The 22512-nt window shown below is 51.6% G+C and overlaps 11 protein-coding genes across 11 annotated transcripts; 4 read left to right on the top strand and 7 right to left on the bottom strand.

The window, feature by feature from the left end:
• BDZ83DRAFT_559567 (TCP-1/cpn60 chaperonin family-domain-containing protein) lies at positions 1 to 1326 on the bottom strand (the record flags this gene model as incomplete). The annotated part of the gene is made up of 3 exons (XM_060503550.1): positions 1 to 957; positions 1012 to 1153; positions 1219 to 1326. Coding segments are annotated over 3 exons (1207 nt in total), but the record flags the coding sequence as incomplete, so codon positions are not given.
• A 765-nt stretch (positions 1327 to 2091) lies between these two features.
• Positions 2092 to 2981, top strand: BDZ83DRAFT_378782 (ricin B lectin). Its single transcript, XM_060502703.1, has one exon. It carries the CDS (start codon positions 2282 to 2284, stop codon positions 2807 to 2809), a length of 528 nt encoding a protein of 175 aa, XP_060370727.1. The 5' UTR covers positions 2092 to 2281; the 3' UTR covers positions 2810 to 2981.
• Positions 2982 to 3520: 539 nt separating this feature from the next.
• Positions 3521 to 4458, bottom strand: BDZ83DRAFT_747435 (uncharacterized protein; the record flags this gene model as incomplete). The annotated part of the gene is made up of 2 exons (XM_060513435.1): positions 3521 to 4357; positions 4405 to 4458. The coding sequence occupies 2 exons, from the start codon at positions 4456 to 4458 to the stop codon at positions 3521 to 3523; spliced, it is 891 nt and encodes a 296-aa protein (XP_060370726.1).
• A 63-nt stretch (positions 4459 to 4521) lies between these two features.
• Positions 4522 to 5079, bottom strand: BDZ83DRAFT_747434 (uncharacterized protein; the record flags this gene model as incomplete). The annotated part of the gene is made up of 2 exons (XM_060513434.1): positions 4522 to 4847; positions 4902 to 5079. The coding sequence occupies 2 exons, from the start codon at positions 5077 to 5079 to the stop codon at positions 4522 to 4524; spliced, it is 504 nt and encodes a 167-aa protein (XP_060370725.1).
• Positions 5080 to 6207: 1128 nt separating this feature from the next.
• Positions 6208 to 7649, bottom strand: BDZ83DRAFT_737536 (uncharacterized protein; the record flags this gene model as incomplete). The annotated part of the gene is made up of 1 exon (XM_060513016.1): positions 6208 to 7649. The coding sequence occupies one exon, from the start codon at positions 7647 to 7649 to the stop codon at positions 6399 to 6401; it is 1251 nt and encodes a 416-aa protein (XP_060370724.1). The 3' UTR covers positions 6208 to 6398.
• A 1624-nt stretch (positions 7650 to 9273) lies between these two features.
• Positions 9274 to 10161, bottom strand: BDZ83DRAFT_737535 (uncharacterized protein; the record flags this gene model as incomplete). Its single annotated transcript, XM_060513015.1, has 4 exons — positions 9274 to 9343; positions 9469 to 9903; positions 9975 to 10027; positions 10084 to 10161. 4 exons carry the CDS (start codon positions 10159 to 10161, stop codon positions 9274 to 9276), a joined length of 636 nt encoding a protein of 211 aa, XP_060370723.1.
• A 1197-nt stretch (positions 10162 to 11358) lies between these two features.
• Positions 11359 to 11935, bottom strand: BDZ83DRAFT_661093 (uncharacterized protein; the record flags this gene model as incomplete). The annotated part of the gene is made up of 2 exons (XM_060511059.1): positions 11359 to 11527; positions 11627 to 11935. 2 exons carry the CDS (start codon positions 11933 to 11935, stop codon positions 11399 to 11401), a joined length of 438 nt encoding a protein of 145 aa, XP_060370722.1. The 3' UTR covers positions 11359 to 11398.
• Positions 11936 to 12873: 938 nt separating this feature from the next.
• BDZ83DRAFT_558677 (uncharacterized protein) lies at positions 12874 to 13270 on the bottom strand (the record flags this gene model as incomplete). Its single annotated transcript, XM_060503542.1, has 2 exons — positions 12874 to 13059; positions 13127 to 13270. Coding segments are annotated over 2 exons (330 nt in total), but the record flags the coding sequence as incomplete, so codon positions are not given.
• A 1431-nt stretch (positions 13271 to 14701) lies between these two features.
• BDZ83DRAFT_601929 (transferase family-domain-containing protein) lies at positions 14702 to 16724 on the top strand. The gene has a single exon (XM_060507134.1). The coding sequence runs from the start codon at positions 14895 to 14897 to the stop codon at positions 16335 to 16337; it is 1443 nt and encodes a 480-aa protein (XP_060370720.1). The 5' UTR covers positions 14702 to 14894; the 3' UTR covers positions 16338 to 16724.
• On the top strand, positions 16518 to 17634 carry BDZ83DRAFT_378741 (uncharacterized protein). The gene is made up of 3 exons (XM_060502702.1): positions 16518 to 16670; positions 16756 to 17026; positions 17076 to 17634. The coding sequence occupies exons 2-3, from the start codon at positions 16783 to 16785 to the stop codon at positions 17477 to 17479; spliced, it is 648 nt and encodes a 215-aa protein (XP_060370719.1). The 5' UTR covers positions 16518 to 16670; positions 16756 to 16782; the 3' UTR covers positions 17480 to 17634.
• Positions 17635 to 17843: 209 nt separating this feature from the next.
• Positions 17844 to 18702, top strand: BDZ83DRAFT_566189 (isochorismatase; the record flags this gene model as incomplete). The annotated part of the gene is made up of 3 exons (XM_060503832.1): positions 17844 to 17904; positions 17972 to 18160; positions 18224 to 18702. 3 exons carry the CDS (start codon positions 17844 to 17846, stop codon positions 18700 to 18702), a joined length of 729 nt encoding a protein of 242 aa, XP_060370718.1.
• Positions 18703 to 22512: the final 3810 nt, after the last annotated feature.

Here is a 22512-nt window from a genome sequence, read left to right as displayed (position 1 = left end):
CCAGACGCTCCTGGAGCTTCTCCTTCTCGTACTCGGAGGTAGTAGGGTCGTTCATGACACCACGGATCTGCTCGCAGCGCTGGGAGATGGAATCCTTGGCGCCCTCGCCGTTCAGGAAGATGGTGTCCTCCTTGGTGATGGTGATGGAGCCAGTGGAGCCGAGCATGTCGGGGGTGGCCTTCTCAAGCTTGATGTCAAGCTCCTCGCTGAAGACGGTACCGTTGGTGAGGACAGCCAAGTCACCAAGGATGGACTTGCGGTTGTCACCGAAGCCGGGTGCCTTGACGGCGGCGACCTGGAGCTGGCCACGGAGCTTGTTGAGAATGCAGACGGCGAGAGCCTCACCCTCAATGTCCTCAGCAATGATGACGAGAGGGCGTCTCAGCTGGGTGGAGGCCTCAAGAGCGGGAATAATGTCCTGGACGGCAGAGATCTTCTTCTCGGAGAGGAGGATCAAGGGCTTCTCGAACTCGACCTTCTGGGACTTGGCGTCGGTGATGAAGTAGGGGGAGACGAAGCCGCGGTCGAAGCGCATACCCTCGGTAACCTCGAGCTCGTCGACCAGAGTCTTGCCCTCCTTGACGGTAATGACACCCTCCTTGCCGACCTTCTCCATGGCCTTGGCAATCAGGTTGCCGACCTCCTGGTCACCGTTGGCGGAGATGGTAGCGACCTGGGCAACCTCCTCGCTGGTGGAAATATCTCTCTTGTTCTTCTGGAGGAAAGCGACGACCTCATCGACGGCAGCCTGGATACCACGGCGCAGGTCCATGGGGTTGCAGCCAGCGGCGACGTTCTTGACGGTCTCGGAGAAGATGGAACGGGCGAGGACAGTGGCGGTGGTGGTACCGTCACCCGCGGTCTCGTTGGTCTTGGAGGCGACGTCCTGGATGAGACGGGCGCCGAGGTTCTCGAACTTGTCCTTGAGGGTAATTGCCTTCGCGACAGTTACACCATCTACGAGCCAGTCAGCTTATTGATGAAATCAAACTCAATGGCGTGTTTCCATACCCTTTGTGATCTTGGGGGAGCCATAGCTTGACTCAATGAGGACGTTGCGACCCTTGGGGCCGAGTGTTGTCGCGACGGCCTTTGCCAGAGTATCAGCACCAGCGAGCAGGGCGGCACGGCCCTCAACACCGAACTTCAGCTCCTGTAGACTAAGTTAGCATCCTGAAGCTGATGGCATTGCCAATGCTTCGTGACATGTTGACTAACCTTGTGGGCAAAGCGAAGCTGCTGTCCCAGGCCGGCACCGGCACGGAACTTGCTGGGAGCAGCAGAGAGGACGGAAGCTCTCGCGCGGGAAGAAAGAGCGCGCTGCATCTTGAATCTTATTATGAGGGTATCTAGGTAAGAAAGAAGAAATACAGAACTAAGGATTGAAGGTGTCGCCGGGTTTGAATCACACGTGTCGCTCCAAGGAGATGAAGTAAAAAGTTGCAGTGAGTGATAGAATTGGAGAAGCTTCCCGTCACCGGCTCCAAAAATTTATCTCGGACGTTCGGCTAAACGAGGTCCCTTCTGAAGCGCCAGTACAAAAAGGGATTAGCGCAATTGTGGGTGCATTTCTACCGTCTTCCAATGGCATCTGTCTCCATTCTCAGCATCCGCACATGGTATCCCCTAGTGACCATTGCCGAATATTGACATGGGTTCGACCATCGGAGAACATCGGCGGACGATCGAGTATGGGGTTTCTCCTGAGCAACTGAACCGACTTACCAAGCAATACGAAGTACGGACACATAGCATGAACCCCGACGTCGTAGCAGCTCAGCAAACATTGGATGGCACTTTAAGCAAGTCACGAGAACTGCCATCCGAGCAATGCGTTAGCCGCATGCGAGTTACACCTAGATTCAACGGTGCAACGTTTCAAACAAGCTTCTTTTCTTAGTCTTTTCATAGGTGCGCATGCCTCGACTTTATTGCAGCAGCTCACTGTACTTGAAACATCAAGAAACGGAGCGACGGCGCCGTGGCGCCGTGATGCAACCCCTAACCTCTTGGCCGCGCTATCGCAAGGATGAGAATGCTACTACAAGGGAGTTAGACGGCCTAATGCGCGAGACCGAGTTGGAATAGGCACGATCTTCTTGCAACATATATCCTTAATTTCCAACTCGCTTGGGCAAGGGGCCGGAGCAACCTCCTTGGAGGTGATGTTCTTGTAGTATAAGAAGGGGTTTGGAAGACGAAGAAACGGAAGATATTGCAAGATCATCACCAGCATCCAATACTCTAATCTCTCAAATACACATTCACTCTTTCTGCAAACATGAAGTTGTCACTCCTTGCCGTTATCGTGGCCTCCGCCTCTGCCGCTCAAGGCGCCATTACCTGGACCCTTGAGAAGGCCGCCAACCCCACGGCCGACCAAAGCGACGCATACACCAAGATCGAAGCCGCCATGAAGCTGGCCGTCGCAAGACACGCAAAGCAGGGAAAGGCCAGCAAGACTATTCGTGTCTACTACACGCCCGGCGTTCCTACCGCCGAGGCCAACTACAACGGTGATCTCCGCTTCGGATCGAACCGATCATACATGAACGAGCGTACGGCGCTCCACGAGATCTCACACACACTCGGCGTTGGCCAGACTGCCGCCTTCGACTCCAAATGCGCGTCCGGCAACTGGGCTACGGCATTGCCCCTGCTTCGCTCCTGGGATGGCTCTAGTGCCAAGATCAGCTGTGGCGGTTCGCACTTCTGGCCGTACGGGCTCAACTACGATACCGAATGGAGCGAGACAAACGCGGACCGTCACGTGAGAATCATCAACGCCATGATTGCTGATGGTATGTAAGGAGAGGGGGATTCTACATTTTCCAAATTCGTGTACAAACTTCATTAAACGATTTTGAACCCTATGGTTCATTCCACTGTACATACATCACAAGACCGCAAGAAGCAAATTATCCTGGTCTTTTGTTAAATACACCATTCAACCTCAAGAAGGTTGCAGCGTTTCTCGTGAAATTCCATGCTTCCATTTATCTCTGAAGCCTGTCTTGATCGGTTATCGTGAGTCAAACGTGAGATTCGGCCGAAGTCGGTCGCAGAAGCTTGAACCCAAGCGTTCAAGATGACAATCTCAATGCGTTCATCTGTTGTCTAATGCTAATGCTAATGATAGATAAGTCTGAGGCGCTACTAACAACTGATCCAAAGTGAGGGAAACGGGAAATGAAAAAGGCGAAGCTCCTGTGTGTATAACAAACATTCTGCTATTGCACAATCTCATCAGCAGCAATCATTGCGCCGTCTTTTCCTATGACGAACACACCATAGATATTCTCCAGCCCCAAAATGGGCCAAGGGAAGATGGTGAAAGAGGTGTGGCGAAAGAAGGAAAGCAGAGCAAACAACAAAAGCACGCACGACGGCATCTTTCTCCTATCCTTATGCAGCCTCCAACGCCAACATCCGCAATATCCCAACGAAACTCAAAGACTCGTTACCCAGTCTAGTGCGCTGAAATTTGTACATTGTGTCATTCCATGGCGCATCCATCGATTCAGTAGAATTGACTGAAGTCGAACGCATTCGAATTGAACTCGTTCAAGTCGAATCCCTGATCGTCATCCACATGGGTGGGGCTGGTAGCTGTGGCAATGTGATTGGCATCTTCATGCAAGTGATATTCACCATGAAAACCACCGTTGAATCTACCATTAGCGACATCACTGGAACCATCGCTCAAGGCCTGAAAAGCTGGCTCATTCAGTGGCGAAGTGCCCGGAGCTAAAGTCGTTGCCGAGGAGTTGCCAAACGGGGTTACGGCACCAGCTTCCTGACCATTAAGGCCGGCGAGATAGTTGCTCAGATTGACCGAGATCGGAATGGCATATGTCTTATAGCCATTCTCGATTCGCATCGGATACATGATCTCGGTGCCGGATATCAAAGAGACGCCATCACTGACGCTCACAGGCACCTTGAAAAGATAGTATGCCATGGGAGGGAGACCTTCGACATAAATCCGTGCCTCGTTTGGGGGTTCGTCATGCTTCCAGGCTTCAATCGCCTGCCTATACAGTTGCATGTCGTTGCCCCCATTGAGGTGCTGAGCCTGCCACTCCTGATTGGCTTGTCCTATCTGATTATGCTGGCTCGAATACTGCGCCTGGTGATATGGGTGCTGTCGGAGCTGGGCGTCGTTCTGGGCATCGTATTGGGTCAGACTGAACTGTTGAACGTGGTGGAACAGCAATTCTCCAGCCTGTTGTTGAGGGTTGGGAATGTCGTGAACTCGGTGATTCGGCTGCGCTTCGTCGTTGTGCACAAAATGGCCCGACTGAGCAGGAGCCTGGCAAGGGTCCTGGCCAAAAGGAAGCTGAGGGAATTCTTCATTCTATCCGATGTCAGTGATTGCAGAGGAAGAGTTGATTTAAAACTTACATCTTTGGGAGCCTCGTTGTCTTTCAAGGAAAACTCGTTATCGTGTTCCTCCATTATGCCATCATCAATCTCGCCATCGTCTGACTCTCCTTCGCCTGCTGCGTTGGTCTTCAACTGCTAGTTGTCGCCTTGCTGGCAGGGTTGGAGGAACGGCTCATCAAAGTTGACGGGCCTAGTAGCATCCTCATTCTCAGCTGTCGGCGCATTGACATAGCCGCGGATGTTCTGATCTCTCTCCAAGCTCTTGGCCTGGCTGGGGAGAGGTGGAACACAGTAGCCCATCTTGAGGAGTCGCTTGCGCTCTCGGGCAAGGAATTGAGTGAATGCTGTTGATGTCACTCCGGTGAAGCACTGAGGAATGATATCATCCCATGGCATCTTGCCGTGCTCTTTGGCACAGCTATACTGCACCCAAAGGAGTGTCACAAGCAAAGGGTCTTCCTCTGTACCTACAGTCAATTGATGAACAGTTTTCCAATCAATAAGATTCCACTTACTCCTCCACTGGATCAGGGCCCGGCTTTTTGGGCGAGTTGTGATCTTGACACTCTTGGGGGTTTTTTGTTCTTTGGCAGAGGTGTTCTTCCTCGCCCTTGTGTTCTTTCGGACTTTGGCATCCTGTTTCGCGTTCGGGATATCAGGGAGCTTGCCCGTTGACTTCTTGAGAGGCGCCATTTTTGGGACTGACAGTGGATTCCTTTAGTATAGGTCGCAATTACTGAGCTTCGTGCATATAAGGCTAGAATGCCGCTTTCCAAGCAACAAAAGGAGCCACCAGTAAGTCCAACAGACACGAGAAGGATAAAATAAAAAAGAAAGACGCAAAGATGCAAAGCGAAAGGGTATCTTTGTCTCAAAGAGATCGCGGTCTTTGCGTGACAGAAGGTGAGGGATAGAAGCAGCGTGAAGAAGGTGTCAGACCAAAGAAGGGATGGAGCATAACTTACCACTATGATATCAATTAAGCTGAATCAAGGGATTGCAGTAGGTAATGTGTGTATCGTAATCGTCTAAGTGTATCGACGAGGTATTGAGGAGCACTTCTCGTGGTGATCGTGATCGAGATGAATCTTGAATGGGCCTACAGCGTTTGGTGTTTGTGGTAGACAATGAAAGACAGTCGCGGAAATGGACGCGGAAATGAAGGAAATCAGAATAGGTGACTTTCGGATGGGTGCGGGTGGAAGGAAGAAGAGTAAGTTGGGAGCAGGTAAGGGTCGCGATATTATTGACCGCGAAGGGCAAATGGGGCCCGTGGGTGGGCAGGTCGGTCTTGACCCCACTTGAGGCGGCTGGTTCGGTAAGATATGAAGGCGTCTGCCTCGAGAAGAAGCAGAAGACGCGTTGGGAGTATCTGGGTTGCCGAAGGTGAGGCAGGCAGATGCGTGTGGCAGACGCGGTCACGGCCTGCCAGGCAACCTGTAAGTTGGAATGTTGCTTAACATGTGGCAATGCCTTCAGGCGTCGCCGAGTGATGACCTCGCTTCTGTTGATGGTCTTGCGATACAGCACTTACTTCTTTATGCCCTTACGGCGCCTTCGAAGGGCGATGGCGATATCTTCATTACTGCCCACGAATATTACGGTGACAAACACCACATGTTTTCCGCGTTCCCACTGAAATGTGACGGCCACTCAGGCGGGCAAGAAGATATCGGCTAAGGTACTCTGGTATTACCTGTTGTCTACAGTGGGAGATACGACTCGTTGTGAGACCGCTGCAGATGAAGGACAATGGTAGACTTGCGCAAAAAGGCAACAAATCCAACAGAATGTTGATTTCACGATGGAACAAGATATTCAATGTGAAACGAATTATTAATCTCGTGGTACGTACGAGTCAAACTACCAGTGATCTACAAAACCAATTTCCTCCCATCATGCCTTCCATCTTTCCAAAGCTTGGTGATCGGATGTGTTGTGTACGTCTCAGAGGGGAGAATGCTGGCCACAAAGTCGGACAGCTGAACTTTGAAGCCTCGTCTTGAGCTTCGTTACTTTGAACCGGCATCCTTTTTCGATTGCCCTCTTCCAGTGATGACGCGCAAGAATCTTTTGAGTCTTGACTTCGTGGGCTGCGTGCCCATGTCCGAAGTCTGCCCATTTCCTTGTCCTGATACTTGGTCTGCAGAAGCGACAACTCGTGCGCCAATGCCAAAGTACTCTCTGCCAGCTGCATGGTATTGTTGCGCCCGTGTAGCTGAAGCGTATCCGGGGGGCTGCTCGTAGTTGGATCGGTGTCCCTTGCTGTGGAACTGGTGATGGGGAAGAGGAGACAGTTGCTCCTTGACTGCAGCTTGAACTGCAGCCGCAATGATTGCTGGCAGGTTGGTGGAGAGTTGATGCAGATCAGTGGTAACGGTAGTGAGTGCTGTGTTCAGCATGCCGACAGAGCCATTGAAGGTATTGGTTTGAGCACTCAGCATGGTGCTAAGAGTGTTGAGTTGAGACGTCATGGAGGCACTGACTGCATCGTTCATGGATGACAGTCCATCGAGCTGGCTGTCGAAGCGATCAATGTTGCCAGCAAGGCGGGTGGTGTTCATGCGCAGAGGATTGGCGACGTCAAGAAGAGTGCGCTCCGCAATCTGCATGAACTCCTCGGCGATGGCGTCTAGGTCATCTTGTGTGGGGTTGTTGATGCCCTTGCGCTGAAGTGCCGCCTGTGTAATCTCCAGCATGCGCGCTTCCTTGTTGATTGAGCTCATCCAGTTTTGAACTCGATGATCCACCTCTTGAAAGTTGGCCGGGGCTCCGTGAGCTTCATCGCGAGCCTTGATGCGACGTGCAATGTCGACCTTGAGAATGTTGTAGGATGCCGAGGGCGGCAAGGCGGGGTCACCTCGTGTATCTCTAAGACGCTGGAGATGTTGGTAGTCTTCCACGATGGTCTGGGGATCTTCGACCGTAGATGATGTGTTGGGAAACTCTCCTGTTTTTCGGGCTTGCTGGAGCTCTTCAGACATGACTCGAATGTGTCCTGGGGCATAGGCAGTTTGTCCAACGAGGATGTGATTGGCAAGGCTGGGCATGATGGAAACGTCAATGTGACCAAGTGCCAAAGACTCCTTGGCATCATTGGGTCCAAGGCTTGGGAATGACAGCTCTGTATCGGCAGGCGAATCAGGCGAAGAGAACAAGCTGTTGGTGTTGCTCGAAGTGTCGGATCGGGGCGACGAGGCGCCAGACGAGAGCTCCCAATGAGTGCCCATGTCGGTACCAGGAGTGAGCGGAGAGGCAGACATTGCGTCGCGATGAACTGATGTCGTAATTGCAATCGCGCGATGGAGGAAGAAGAGTTTGATGACTCCGTCTATTGGGGTGATCAGTTATTTGTCCAAACCTCGCGACCTGAGATGGGAAGAATAAAAAAGAGGTGAAAGAGGCCGCGGCCGACGAAGTACTTACCGACGGGTCCAGAAGCTGGAGATGTAGAAGAGAAGAAATACGTCTTCTTCAATGGCAGCGAGATGCTTTGCTTGTCGTTTGATGGATTGAACGAGAATTATTTCGGTCAATCGCTCGTCTGGTGGATGGTAGAGGGGACGGTAGCCGCGATGAAGAAGGGAAGAAGAAAAAACAACTTCGTTGGGTTGTGGGAGGGGGGAAGAAATCAGATTTGCGTGTATGGCCCACCCAGAGGAAAGCTGGAAAATTTTGGGGGCAACTGCTTGTGTGCTCTCGGCTGGAGTGGTCGGAAAATATTTGCCTTGGTGAGGTGAGAGAAGGAAGTTGGGTGAGAGGTAGATGGGAGGAAGGTGCGATGAGAAGGTGAAGTGTGGATGGAGCACTCTGGTTGGCTACAGGGTCTCCGGGCTGAGAAGTTAGGCAGAACGTCCACGGGTGCAAGTGAGCATGAGGTGCTCCGGTTGGCCTTAGGTTTCTACGAGAGGGCGTTAGATGTTTTGTGGGATTAGAACGAGGAGGGGAGGAGGGAGGTGTAGAGGGAAGCGCACCTGCCTCATGTAGGTATGTCTACCTATCTGTGTTGCCTATGTGACCTCCCGAAGATGCTGGAATCCCACATGCTCAAATACTTGGGGGCTTATTATGACGATATGGAAATCTTGCGCCCAGAAGATTCAATTGGCATTGCGAGCGTTCCCTGTGCTTTCGAATCTAGGATGCAGACTACGTGAAGCGAAGCTGGCTGGCATCAGTGGGAGATAGTAGATGCCCAACAGGTAAACGAAATTATCGGGACATAAATGAGTAGAAGACACGAGCTTGGAATGATTTATACTACTTGAAATTTCCACATGAGATTTCCCATATCAATCACTCGCAAGATTTCCGCCGCGCAAGCAGAAGCACCACCATCTGAAGGCCAGAAGACCTGGGACGGCAAACCAGGCATGCAATGAAGCAAATTGGATAGCATCTTGGACCCTCATGACAGACAAATGATATCACCGATGTGATTGAACTGGCGCAAGATACGATCAACAATTGTTGTGATGAATGGTAGGCACGAAAGGTTACGAGGAGGCTGTTCTTGCAAATGAATTGAGGGTGTCGTTGAAATTGAGCCCCAAATGCTCCGGAAGAAGTGGGATGACCCCTGCCAACCGTTGCCGAGACAGTTCCACTTGCCCAATCAGGCAGCGCTATGGCGGAACCTTCAACGGCGCGTACCATTCTCGGGTGTTACAAATCCTGTATGTAGACCATTGCGTTGCGAAAGAAGTAAAGCCACTCGTTCTATTTCTTGAGTCTCTAGTTGGCCTAATCATTCCCACTCCCATGTACGAGCCATCCCTTCCAGCATTCAGTTGAGCCATGACGGCAACATCGTCCCTGTTAAGGATCAATCTTTGGTCCTAGTACAAACTTGTTAGCGAAGTCTTAGAAGAACTGCGTAAGAACTACTCACATGTCCCGACCAACTGTGCTGCTTCTAGCTCCCCATGTATCGCGCACGTATCTGGCCATGCGTAGACTGGCATTTCCGGTAAGAATCCCCAGCCATGATAGCAAGCTGGCATGTCGCTAAATCTCGGCATGCTCGTCGGCCTTGGCGTGATCTGCATGGAACCCTCGGTATTAGTATCGCTCGAAACGGACGCGGAAAGAGGACTTCGAGATCCGCCGCAATCGTGAATCGGGCAATCGCTCGTCTTCTCCACGACGTAGAGAAGTTGCAAGTCGTCGTCATCGTCATCGCGGCCTCGGGGGATATCGTGGTACGAACCGTTGGTCGAGTCAGTGCCAGAGGCCTCGGGGTCATCCTTGACCTTGAATTGAGGCACATCCTCGGCATCATCCTCGTCATTGTAGGACGAGACAGCCGGGTGGTTGGCCAGCTTGACGCGCTTCGTCTCCTTGGTAGGAGTCTCAGTGGGAGCGCGCTTGCCCTTGGACTTGGGCGTAGCCTTTCCCGGGGTCTTGGGGCTGGCGCTGCTGCCGCCAGGAGAGGCGGCATTGCCGATGGGGCCATTCTTGGACAGGTCACTAGTCTTCATTCCGAAAGGCTTGAGGATGCGCTCGAATCGCTTGGCACTGTAAGGCACGCCAAGTCAGCTTGGTCCTCTAGGAACGTGATGAGTATTATGGTAAGAAGTTTGACTTACGCAGCGGCCTTGGACGCGATGTTGCAATCTGTAGCCACAGCCTGGAAATCGACCTGTTTTTGTTAGATGGTTTGAGTCTCTAGATATGACCAAGTGATATGGCACTTACCTTTCCACCGGAAGAATGCTTGATGCAGTGAACAAGGAAGGTCACCTGGCCCTCAGCATCGGTTCCGACAGAAGCCATCTTGAGTAGAGTGGAAGAGTTAGGTATGGGTAATGTTGGAAGAAGTTAAGTATGAGTAGTGTTATATGAAGACGAAGGCTGAAAGCAAGGCCCAAGAGCTGGAAAGTTGACGGGTTGTTGTGGTGGAGAAGAGTTGGGCCAGTGAGAAGTTCTGGTGAGAAGCTGGCTCAAATACTTTAGTTTGACCTCTGATGGACTGGAACTGGCAAGAGCCCAGGATATGAGGCGGGTACAAGTGGTTCAAGATGTGGACAGGTCAGGCAGGTGCTTGAAGGCTCTTAATAATACAGCGGGAGCAGTCCGGATGAGAGGTGGGCAGTCTGGACGAAAGGCAATGGCAGTTTGGACGAAAGGCGAGAACAGTCTGGACAAAAGGCAGGATACTGGACGACAGCACAATGACCGGGTGATAAGGCAAGAGCTACCCAGACAAGAGGCAGGATCAACTAATTCAAAATGTGGTAGATCAGGCAGTTGTCTAAAGGAACTTCACTGTGTTATCGGGAGCACTTTGGATACACATCTGAAGATTAGAGTACATGGTGAGAGTCATCTGCCTAAGACAAGAGGCACTCACAAGTGATTCAAAACATGAATGAGACAGGTCGGTCAAGTGTTTGGAGGTCTCATCAATAATAGAGAGGGCACTTAAGCCGACAAGAAGACTAGACGGAATGATAATGACCAGACGAAAAGGCGAGAGCTACCTGTCTGGACAAGAAGCAGGGCTATGTGGTTCAAAAGGTGATGAGAAACAAGGCAGTTGGTCAAAGGAACTCAAACAAATGGCAAGAGAAATCTGGACGAAAAGAAGACCAGACGATAACAGAATTATCAGACTTTAGTCAAATAACAAGACGAGAGCTATAGAAAGAACAGAAAAGAACAATTCAGATCTAAGGAGAATCCCAAAGGGTAGCTATGTGGGCCAGGTCCTGCTTGATGGGCTATTTCCTCAAAGTCAAGAAAATGTCTAGACTTAGACAAATCAGGCTTAGCTTTAGAAAATCAAAACGTGGAGGGCAAATAGGCTTCACGAGGACATGTTGCCATCGAGATACGGCTTATGAGATAATTCGGAATTGAGTTGCTCAAACTAGCATACCCTGCTGTCTATCACCCAACCCCGATCCAAATCATTTCCAATCCGAGACCATATGCATAGAATTCGCCGGCTTCACATCCCCTTTCTATTGAGCACTGAATGGAAAGCAGAGTTCAGTCATCGCGGAGTCGCTCAGTCGGAGTCGCTATTGGGGTTGTTGAGCTCTGCCTTGGCAGCAGCTTCGCCATCGGTGTCAGACTCGAGCTTGCCCGAGATGTCCTCGTCGACGTCAGAGCCGGAGGACTCGTTCTTCTTCGCGGCCTATATACTGGTCAGCATCCATGATCGATGAAATGTTCTGGGGAATGAAGGAAAAGAAATTCCGGGGTGAAAGTTGCAAAAACATAGTATGCTACTCACCTTCTTCTTGCGCTGAGCAACGCCCTTCTTCTTGACGGGCGTCTTCTTCACTCCGGTAGGCTTCTTGGCAGGGCTGCCACCGCTGGAGCCATCAGTGGCGGACCAGCCATGCTTCTTCGAAATGATACGAAGGCGGTCTCTGGCACTCTTGCCGTTGGCTAAGCCCATGATGCCCGCAACGTTGTCGTAGTCGATGTCAGGGCGCGTGTTCATGCTGTCAAAGACAGCCTTGACGAACTTGGTCTCGGTGTCCGTAAGAACGGAGACGGCGGACTCGCCCTCGGTAGCAGTGGACTTCTTAGGAGGCATTATGCTAGCTCAAGTCAGTCAAATATCTTGAGGAAAGGTTTCTCGAGTAAGAGATATCTAATAGCAAAGTAACTTACGATAGCTTCTGGTGATATATAGATATCAATGTGGGGAGTAATGCTCGGTTTTGCAAGTTGACTGGGTGTCTTCTGAATGACCTGAGAAAAGTGTGTAAAGAAGGAGGAAAGAAATTTTCGGCTTCAGCTTCAGTCGAAGGGGCTTTAAGCCCTCCATGGACACCGGTCCATCAGTTGAGAAGGTGCCCTCACTCAGAGTACCCGCCTCGTGAGGCTGGGTTGCCCAAGCCGGGCGGGAGCATATCAGTCAACGGTCCGTCAGGTTAGGCTACCGAGGCAGGCTGGCGATACTGAAACCCCACAGAAGTGTGGAAATATGGAGATCAATGGAGATGAGGAGAGAATAATGAGCACAGAAAACTGACAGTTCTGATGGGGAGAAAGACAAACAACTGAAAAACCTCAATACAAGTGACTCAAAGGCTGTTTGAATGAACCTCGATTTTCCTTATTGATGTGTCGAGGCTTGAAAAGGCCGGATCAGACTCAATGGTAACGGTCAGTGGCTTCTGGGTGTTGCAGACTTGCTCATCCTGCGTATCAGGCAAGGCACGAAGCGTACTCCCACATATTGAGAGATGTTACCTGAGTGACGTATGGACTTCAAAATTCTCGAAAGTCACGACGAGAAGGGTAGCGATGTTTCTGTAAGCTTGAGATCGTATTGAGGTCTTAGCTGGGCTATCCCCATACTATCCTGACGCCGTAGACATATCGCCTAGGGCACGCCTAGAAGCCATCTCTCCAAAGATCTCCGTTTCTGAACATCCACTCATTCTCGGCAAATCCGGTAGTCAAGAAGCCTTCTTAGATGTCGAAGACTTCTTCCTTGGTCTTGATGATCGCCTTGTCATCACTGGCCTCGTCCTCTTCCTCCTCGTCCTTGACAATCTTCTTGCTTTTGGCGCCCTTGGTGCCAACTCGTCCAGTGGGCTTCTTGACCTTGGAGCCAGAAGTCGGGGTGCTGGAAGAAGCCTGCGCGGCCTTCTTCTTGGGGGTGGCCTGGTCAGCCGGGGCGAACTTGCGCTTGATCTGGCCCCAGCGAGTCTGAAAGTCAAAGCGTTAGCATAAGTTGACTGCGTAAGTATTTTTTTCAAGGGGAACTCGAACGTACTCGAGCGACACCTCCGCTCTTGAAGCCAGCGGCAACAGCGAAGCTGTCCCAGTCAATGACGGGCTTTTCGGTCATGTGCATAAACACATGACACATGAAGTTGACATCAGAGGCGGACATCTCGGGAAGGTTCTGGTCAGCCATGATGTTCTTCTGAATCATTTTAGTCAGCTTAATAAGTTCACTTTGGAAGTAACGATCGGTTAGAACATACTATGACAGGTGCTTGGTGTGGTGAAGGTTTTTTGGTGTGAGGCCGAGGTATTGAGGCTAAATTCTATTAGAGTTTTGAATTGAAAGACATAATCTGTTATAGAAAGACTTACTGTTATCTTTGTGACTTTTTGAATGTTGCAGGAGCAAGTATCTCGGAGTTATTGACGCGTAGGTGGGGGGGGGGGGGTGAAGAAGTCTTGAGGCTCACTTGCGCATGGATGAATTTCAAGTCAGGAGTGCAAGTGAATCGAAATAGAAAGAGGGAAAAGTTTTCTGTGCTGAAGTCAAGAAACAGAAGGCGCCTGGAAAAGGGAAGGAAGTATGGGTTGACCAGGCAGTGAGGCGGTCGACGGTGGTCCCGATCTTTCATTTTTAGCCGCAGCCATGCACATAGACGATGGACCTAAACAATTTGATAAACATGGCACATTTTTGCAAGGAAGCAGCATTTTTTTTTTTTGGAATTGAGGCTTTCATGGCTTATTTGAAGTAAGAGTTCTGGGCTGAAACCCTACAAGTAAAGGACCTAGATAGGATATCAGGTATCAAAGGCTTGGTCAACTTTACAATACCGCATTCGTTCCAAGCCGAGATATGTTGCTGCAAGCTTCGATCGGGCTCAAGGAAGGAATCACATACGAATTTGGTCTCGATTTCGATAGGGTTTCTGGATAAATGATAGGCGAACGACCACAACTCTCGAGTGAGTAGTATGAGGCTCAAATAATGGTGTCAGTCGCCTACCAGGGGCCATTTCACGTCGCGGGCTCAACATCTTAAGTTCCGACTTTGTTCACAAACCCACGCGTTAATTTAGTCTCTTAATATTGCACCTTCCCAATCGCATATACTTGACTTTAATCTACGGGTATATGAAGAGATGGCGTTCGATTACCACAGCTATCGGTTGTCATAGCTCTCTTGGGCACAGCCACGGCAACCACAAAGATCGTGATGTTGGTTGAGTACGGATAAACCCAAGAGATTCTCATTCTTTTCAAATGTTGAGGAGTCTGAGATTGAAAGTTCTATTGGAATTTGGTGCGGAATACCCTAATATTATATTTCCACACAATCACCATCTCATTGGTACAAGAATTGCTTCGTGCATTTCGATTAGCAGATACTAGCAGCCACTTTACTACCTCATGAATGGACACATGACATGGAAAAAAAACCCACGCTTGAAGCAAAATATATGGGAAATGGGGTTTGCAGGTATGTAGATGTTGGCTATGGCTCCGATGGTGTTCTTCACACCCTACCAACATAATAAAGTCCTTGGCGAGCCGTTGGTTCGCAACTTAACCCACGGAATCGGGGATACTGCTCGTGACATCCTCCAATCAGCGTTGAACAGATCGAAGAATGTTTGAGGGGCCTGGGGAAGGTTCCAGGGTGAAGGTGTCTTTTCCGATACGGTCGCAGTTCAATCTGATGCGGCACAAGACGACCCCGTCCACTAGGTTCTATGTCTTTCGCCATTTTGCGATATTCGAGTCCGAAAACCTACAACCCCCTCCAAATCACCTCAACACAAAATTTCTAAATCATGCTTAAAGAAGAGATCTACGATCTTCATCCTCACGGTTGGGAGAACGACCCGGAAGTGGAGAGATTCAGAGTTTCTACCCTAGATTACTTAACGTGTCAAACATACAACCACTACGCCGTATTCTTCCGCCTAGACGATGCCGCCAAAACAAAAGTGATCGAAGTTCTGAAAGCAGGCCTTGAAAGGACGGTTGCTCAGGTCCGCCAGTTGAACGGAAGAATCGAGAAAGACCCTTGGGGCGACTACTCCTTCACCAAAAGAAAGGACTCAACCGTCCGCTTCGTCGTTCAATGGCTTGATGCCCCAGAGGATGCCGACAAGTATCCGTCCTTCGACGACATCGAGAAAGCCAACTTTAGCGCTGTATCCCTCGGAGACCTCAGACTCTGGGCTGTGTTGCCGATGACCTATGGCGAGAGGCCCGAGGCTACTCCGGAGCAGAGTCCTGTCACGGCGGGCTTCAAGGCAAACTTCGTACGCGGCGGGCTCGTCTTCAGCACGCACCACCATCATTACTCCCAAGATGTCATGGCCTGGGCCGGCTTCATCCATCAGCTTGCCGAGAACTGTTCCGCGTTCAGTAATGGCACTCCCCACCCTTCGTGGGACCCGGCCTGCAATGATGTCTCTCGCTTTCTTAAGCCCGAGCCTCCAGAGGAAGACAAGGTCGACGGGCCACCGCCGCCTGATAGACATCCCGACCACAAAATCGGAATATGCCTTCTCTTCCATCTACCAAAGAGTAAAGCTGCTCAGTTGAAAGCGCTTGCAAAACCCGAGGACGGTACATGGATCTCGACTTACGACGCCTTTTCCGCCTTCATGTGGCGGCACATGACACGTCTTCGAGCCCCGGTATTCAAGACTCCGCCAGACTCAAAGCTCTTCTGGTGCGAGACCATTGACATGCGCCGACGTCTACACAGCCCAAAGGTGCCCGCTCGCACTCAGCAAAACGTCATGTACGTGGCCATGTCTACGACCGCATCCGTGGAACAACCCACGGTATCGGAGCTCATCTCAGACTGGCCGTTCTGGCGGGTAGCTCGGTACGTACGCCAACTGACGGACAGCGTAACGCAAGAAAGTCTTGACGAAACGCTCAAGATGGTGGCGACGATCCGCGACAAATCGAGTCTCAACTCGAGAATAGATTCGCACCCGCCCATGTCGACCATTGTGGTAGACCACCGTGACGCCAACATTCCTTCGGCAGACTTTGGCTTCGGGAAGCCTGCGACTTATCGATACCTAATGGGTCGGGTTTCTGAGGGCGGCGTTCTTGTTTACCCGCCTCGGGATCCGAGGCCTGAGTCAGACGAGGGTCCGGAGATTGCCATTATGTATGAGAAGGGCTTGGCTCAGGCGCTCATCGATGACCCTGAGTGGAATGAGTTCTTCGAGTACAGGGGTGTTGATGCCGAGCATACCGAAGCGTAGATGAGTTAGATACCTATGAAATGCGGTGTTCAGCTTCTTCTGTGTAAATTGTATGAACCATTATCAGCTTTTCAAGCTGTTGACTCGGTATCATCTCAGTTTCGATGAGAAAAACCAAGTTGTGCAACAGTAATCCTGTTTCCAAGTCAACCCGGCCTTTTTATCATATGTCATGATCTCCATGTCTCACTTGAGCTTGTTTAACATACTCAAGGACATCTGACCCATGTCGCGTAGCTCAGAACCAAAGTACCTAGTATGTCCAAACCGAGGTAAGTACAGCAAATCCTGATATTGAGGAGATCTTGAGGGAACCAATATTTCACCGTAGAGGTATGAAGAAGTCCCAGTGATGATTCCTCACGATAAACACAGCTCCCACGTGAGACGATGGGTGCTGACACACGCACAATCTCAGCTTAGGAATCGGCGCCTCCACTCTGACATGGCGGCATTGGTTCCGACGGTCTCCACAACGGAGCGGGACGCATCTCACCAAGCAAAGTCACCGTCTTATCAAATACCGACATGGTACTTAGCTAAGCCGCCAACGTCTGCCCCATCTTGCCATCGCCAAGTAGGCAGGACGTCATATTCTGCATCTCTGCGTCGGCGGGGCTGGGGAAACGAGATGCTGCAGCTTGTCTATCTTACTCATTGCTTTGCTAACCTTGCTTGCTCTGCGTTAGGTAAGGTAGATTCTTCTCGGTCACATCGAATTTGTCGAGCTTAGTCAAGCCCACGCATCGAATACCTTCAGGCTCCCAGCAACGAGATCTCGGAAGAAAGACCAATTCCATAATGGAGACCGGATTTACAGAGAAGAACGGCAATACTCACCTTTCTCCGCAATCTCAATATGCGGGTGTGGGTCGCACCGAGCGGAGTTCCACCGCGAAGCAACCCAGGACCGCTCGGTAAGCGTGAACCACCCAATGACAAACATCGCAAACTACCGAAGAAGCTTGACGGGCTCGCTGTGGCATTGGATGAACCAGGGGAGCTTACTAAGGTGCAACGTCTTGGTTACCGAATGCTTGTCAAATCCCATGCGCCTTTTCCCCATCGTCGACTTCAGCATGTTTCCTAATGGGGGAATTTCCTATCAAGGAGGGACAGGCAAGGCTTTGACGATGCCCTGAATCTTGCATATGAACGATTCAGAAGGGTTCCCTATGCTGATGGGATTCGGATCTATTGGAAACCCCACATGTCGATAACGTGCTTGGCTTGGTCATTGACAGCCACGCAGTCGTCCACGATGCTGGATGAACGGAGTCTACTCCGAGATGAGGGACCTTGGCTACTGAGGTTCCTCTCACTTGAGAGCTTGTCTGCTTCCGCTATGTCTCGTCAGAGCTCTGTATAAGAAGAGAGAAGGGCCTTGCCTCTCATCACCACTTTTCCTTCCATCCTCATCCAGCAGACAATTCAAGAACAGTCTCCTTCATCTCAAAGATCCAACCATCTCTCCAAAGGACCAGACCTCAAGACATCCTCTCTAAGATGAAGTTCTCCATGACTGTCGCCGTCTCGGCGCTCTTCTCCGCCGTTGCCAACGCTGATGGTAAGCTTCCCACCCACTGACTTGATCTCAAGTCTCCCCAGATACAGCACAGCTTTACTAACACGAGTAAAAGCCGTCCCCTGGGAGAGGCTCAACAAGAACGACTCGATGTTGCTCGTCGTCGACATGCAGGAGGGTCTTTTCAACCTCGCCCGCGACTTCGACCCCACCCTCTACCGCAACTCGATGCTCGCTCACTCCTCCCTGGCCAAGGTCTTTGACCTCCCCGTCGTTCTGACCACCTCCGCCGAGACCGGTACGAGTCCTTGAACCCCATTCCATATGTTGCTTTCAAGATTCTGACAAACAAAAATAACAGGCCCCAACGGCCCCCTCCCCCAGGAGATCCTCGACATGCACCCCACCGCGCCCCTGATCAAGCGCAACGGCGAGGTCGACGCCTGGGACAACGCCGACTTCCGCGACGCCGTCCGCGCCGCCAACAAGTCGCAAATCATCCTCGCGGGCATCACCACGGACGTCTGCACCACCTTCCTCGCCTTGTCGCTCCGCGCCGAGGGCTACTCCGTCTGGGCCAACGTCGAGGCCTCGGGCACCACCACCGAGCTCATCCGCGACGTCTCCAACGACCGCATGGCCGCCGCCGGCGTCCAGGTCGTCTCCCTCTTCTCCATCTCCCTCGACCTCATGCGCGACTGGCGCAACACCCCCGGCGCCCTCGAGCTCTTCTCCTGGCTCGACACCTACTACCCCGCCTACGGATACATTGCCCGCGGCCACCGTGCTGCCGTTAACAACGGTTCCGTCTCCGCGGCTCAGGAGACTCTGCCTCTGTAAGACAGAATTGAAGCATACAGTGGGGTGTACTCCGGGTTGAGAGTGGGAGGATGGTATGATTCCCGAAAATAATGACCGTGGAAAATATTGGTTAGTCTCAAGACGCTCGGCATGGTTCCTTGTATTTCATCTTCTTGTCTCTCATTGATGAGCCTCCGCGGCTATTATAGAGATTGGCATCTTCTTGGTGTCGTTGTTTCGCAACCTTTCAAAATGGGCTCAAAATGGACAGAATAGAGAACTTTTGACCGATCTCGTCTCCTACATGATACGAAAAAGTGAGCAAAGGCTGCCTATTCTCGTTCTTGGAGCCGACCATGGAATAGCAAAGACATACAAAACCCGCCCATCGTATACCATGACTTGTGGTGAACTAACTCAGTCTTATACCAACAGACCGTTTGCAGATCATCCTGAGTGGCCCAGTCCCCCGACTTCTCACATCCCAAATAGGCAAGTCGCGGGCCACACGGCCCCGAACACACGGACCAACACGGGGCCGGTCAAGTGGATCCCCTACGCCGGGACCAGATGCAGAACGCAACGTCTTCTTCCGGGGGTTGATAAGTGGGAACATTGACGCGGCCCGATGAAGCGGTCCACAGGCAGGGCACTGATCAGTGATCAGCGGTGAGCTGCGTGCGGTTCATGTAGGTTTGACAACCGCCGCGGATGCCGGAGAGGAGTTTCCACGCGAGAAAGAGGCCAGGGATCCGTATGCGGATGGAGCAGCACCGTTAGGTCTCTCAGTATGTGCGTTATTGCTTTTGACGGATACGGAGGGTGACGGGTGGAAAGATCTCGATGGTTGGCATGTATGCCTCACAAGGGCTGTTCACAGGCGTATATTGGATTCCGGCTTCACTTTCAGCTCAGGGGGAAATGGCGTTTGCGGATATTGTGCCTGACCGCCATGCATGCCTCTGAGCGCCATCCGTATCAAACTTACGGCCCGCTCAGGTACAGCCTCATGATAGGATCTTAAACAACACGAAGACTACCGTTAGTTGCGAGAAACATTAGACGCCAAAGACCAATCCTCGTCAAGGCAAGGCTTTCTTTCCAAGCGGTGGACAGAAGAAAAGGCGGTGGCCCTCCCGCATCATGCCAACGTTCGTCCCAAAAGCAAACGACTTTGGGTGTGGTCGATGCGTAACGCCCTCAACGGCGCCCCATATTCACCCATAGACAACACGTCACTCATCGTAGCACAAAGAGCGGATAGGAAAAAAGAGAAGAAAAGACTTGGCCTGCCTGACGATGGTGTTTCGTTCCCCTGACGATCCGGGCGTACTCGATCGAAGACAACGCAGTGGTGCATCTGCCAGTTGGCGGCCGTGACAGGGGTTTGTTGTCGCAAACAGGACCCCAAGGGCCCAAATTGTCTAGACTCTGGAATAGTTTGGAATGGAGATGTCTTGTTTTCGACTTGCTTTTTTGCTGTCTAAGGTAAGTCAGGTTTGCCATGGGTGATTGTTCTGCCCCTTGGCGGATGTGTGTCATGAGACAGCTGGTGGAGAGCCCGAGAGACAGTTCATTCTCCGATGCCAAGGATTCTCAGACAATTTTGTAGAAGTAGACGCATCGGTCATTTTTTCAGCATTTGTATCCGTACTATTGTCATTTATTCTCAAAAAGATTTTGTGATTATATCGAAAGCGGTGAACACGGGTGCCATATGCAGCTGAGTTGAAGAGGTAAGTATCGATGGATGGATAGAGGGGTGGCAGAACCCAAACCTGAACTCGACAGGGGTGCTTAGTTTCTTTCTAAGGGATGCGGTTTCAGCTTGCGATGCTTCTGGGCGTTTGCTCTTGCTTTTTGCCTGATTCTCTTTTTTGGCCTTTTCTTTTTTCCTTCGGGATGCAAGCTGCACGATCGCGGGCGAATCGGGGAGGCACCCAAGCACCCCCCCGCTCCAACCTTCAGCTTGGGGTTGGCACTGGACGTCTGTCACGGCGGTATGATTTGGTTACACACACCATACTGACACGGCAGAGACACACCGCATACCTTATTTCGGATTCCCCATGCCTGCGTAGCCGGTAGCGCACGTAAGGCGAGGTACCTGTATCTTTGGGGGAGTCCTTCCTGCAACCCTAACGCGGAAGAGCGGGATGGGTGGCAGCTATGGGTTGTGGCGTGTGCATTACGGCGCTCATGGCGGCCCGCTATCGGATTTGATGCAGCGGGACATGGGGAGCGGGCAGCAGACCGGGGGTGGTAGAAAGAGAGGTGAAGCAAGCACTGAAAGGGTGCCGGCGCATGCAGCGATAATCAAGAAATCTGCGTCTGGCTTGCATGAGGTGCATGAGGAAGGGAAATCGCGGTGTGCAAGATGCAGAGTAAGTCTGCGACCGACGAAAACCTTCTTCTTTTCGCATCCACCACATCACCGATAATTTCCATGGGTGAGTGAGTCACAGACTGATGAAGGGGATAGAGATGTGATTGCGACGCGCACGCAACAAACGGATGAGACGAGTAGACCTACACGGTTTGATATTCAAACGGTGATGGTAGACTGGATTGGCCATCACATTGTACAAAACTCGCCCAACAGAGGGCGAGCATCACGAAACTCGAGCGATGCGCCGGACCGTGATTGGAGCGCGGCCCCTCGCACGCGTCCGACCAGTCAGGTCCCGAGCGCCGGCCATGGGACGCGGTCACCCAGACACTTTTCCTGTGTTGCACACCAGTATTTGAACTTTGCGAGTGCTATTGGCATCCGTTAACTGTGATGAAGTGTGTGATGTGATGGGGAGGCGCCCGACTGAATTCGCGCCGCGTTCCAGAGATGGTGATTATCAACTTGTATTGTCATCTACACTTTTACCGTGTGGGGGTTTATTAGTTGTAATAGGCGATGGTGGGATGAGTGTCGCGAATCGCGGCGAAGCCATTTTGAATGATTCTCTCATTACGATGCTCTGTGATTGTCTTGACGGGTGGATGCGATGCTCGGAGCAAAGACCGTCGAGAATAGGGTGGTATCTCGATATGACACCGAGGGGTGTGCTCTGTACGATGCCCATGTTGCTTAGATTGGGCTCCAAAGTGATTGGTATCTTCACCTCATTATACCTTAATTATGAGCTGACCAAATGATTGTCGTGTAAGGCGGCTATGGTGTACGAAGGGGGAGGAGGGGTCAGATAGAGGGGGACATGCTGGCGTGCTCGTCACTCCGGAGCCCGGCTCCGGAGGGGTAAGGTAGACAACCCAAGGCCTGGAATGCACGATATCTCAGGATCGCCCATCTCCCGACAGCGGGCCAAAACGTCTAGATTACGGTATTACCGCTACAGACACCGCTCAGTGCCCAGTGACCGCTGCCACCTGAAGCACGCAACTGCGTGGCTGCGTGGCAGGCAAGGCAGAGGCAGGCTGGACACCTGCGAGATGCTGCCCGCTGCTCGGCGGTGATGGCCGGCACCCAGACCCAGGCCCGTGGGGTTTCGTCCTTTGGCTATGGGTGTGTCTTCTGCACCTCTGCTTTTCTGTACTTCTGTAATTCTGTAATCTCGCAAGCGTTGGGATCGACGAGACACTGCGGTCGCGCAGAGATTCCCCGAGTTGCCCCGGGTGGGTTCTAGGTCTCTCTAAGTCTCCAAGACCGTTCCAGCCCCTGTTCACTCTGTCAGTTGTCATATTTCTTGCAGATACTGCAGGTCTTCTTTTCTTTCTTGTCTCCCACATTCAAATTTGGTTGCTATTCCTGCCCGATCAATCTCCCCCTTTGCGTTGCCCTGCAGCACACGCCACACCCCTCAAGACCCAGGAAAAAGTCCCAAGGCATGCAATGTT

Source organism: Colletotrichum acutatum (assembly GCF_030867785.1).
Source record: "Colletotrichum acutatum strain CBS 112980 chromosome Unknown BDZ83scaffold_6, whole genome shotgun sequence".
Lineage (NCBI taxonomy): Eukaryota > Fungi > Ascomycota > Sordariomycetes > Glomerellales > Glomerellaceae > Colletotrichum > Colletotrichum acutatum.
Note: the sequence above shows the minus strand (reverse complement) of the source record. Positions and strands in the feature narration are given on the sequence as shown.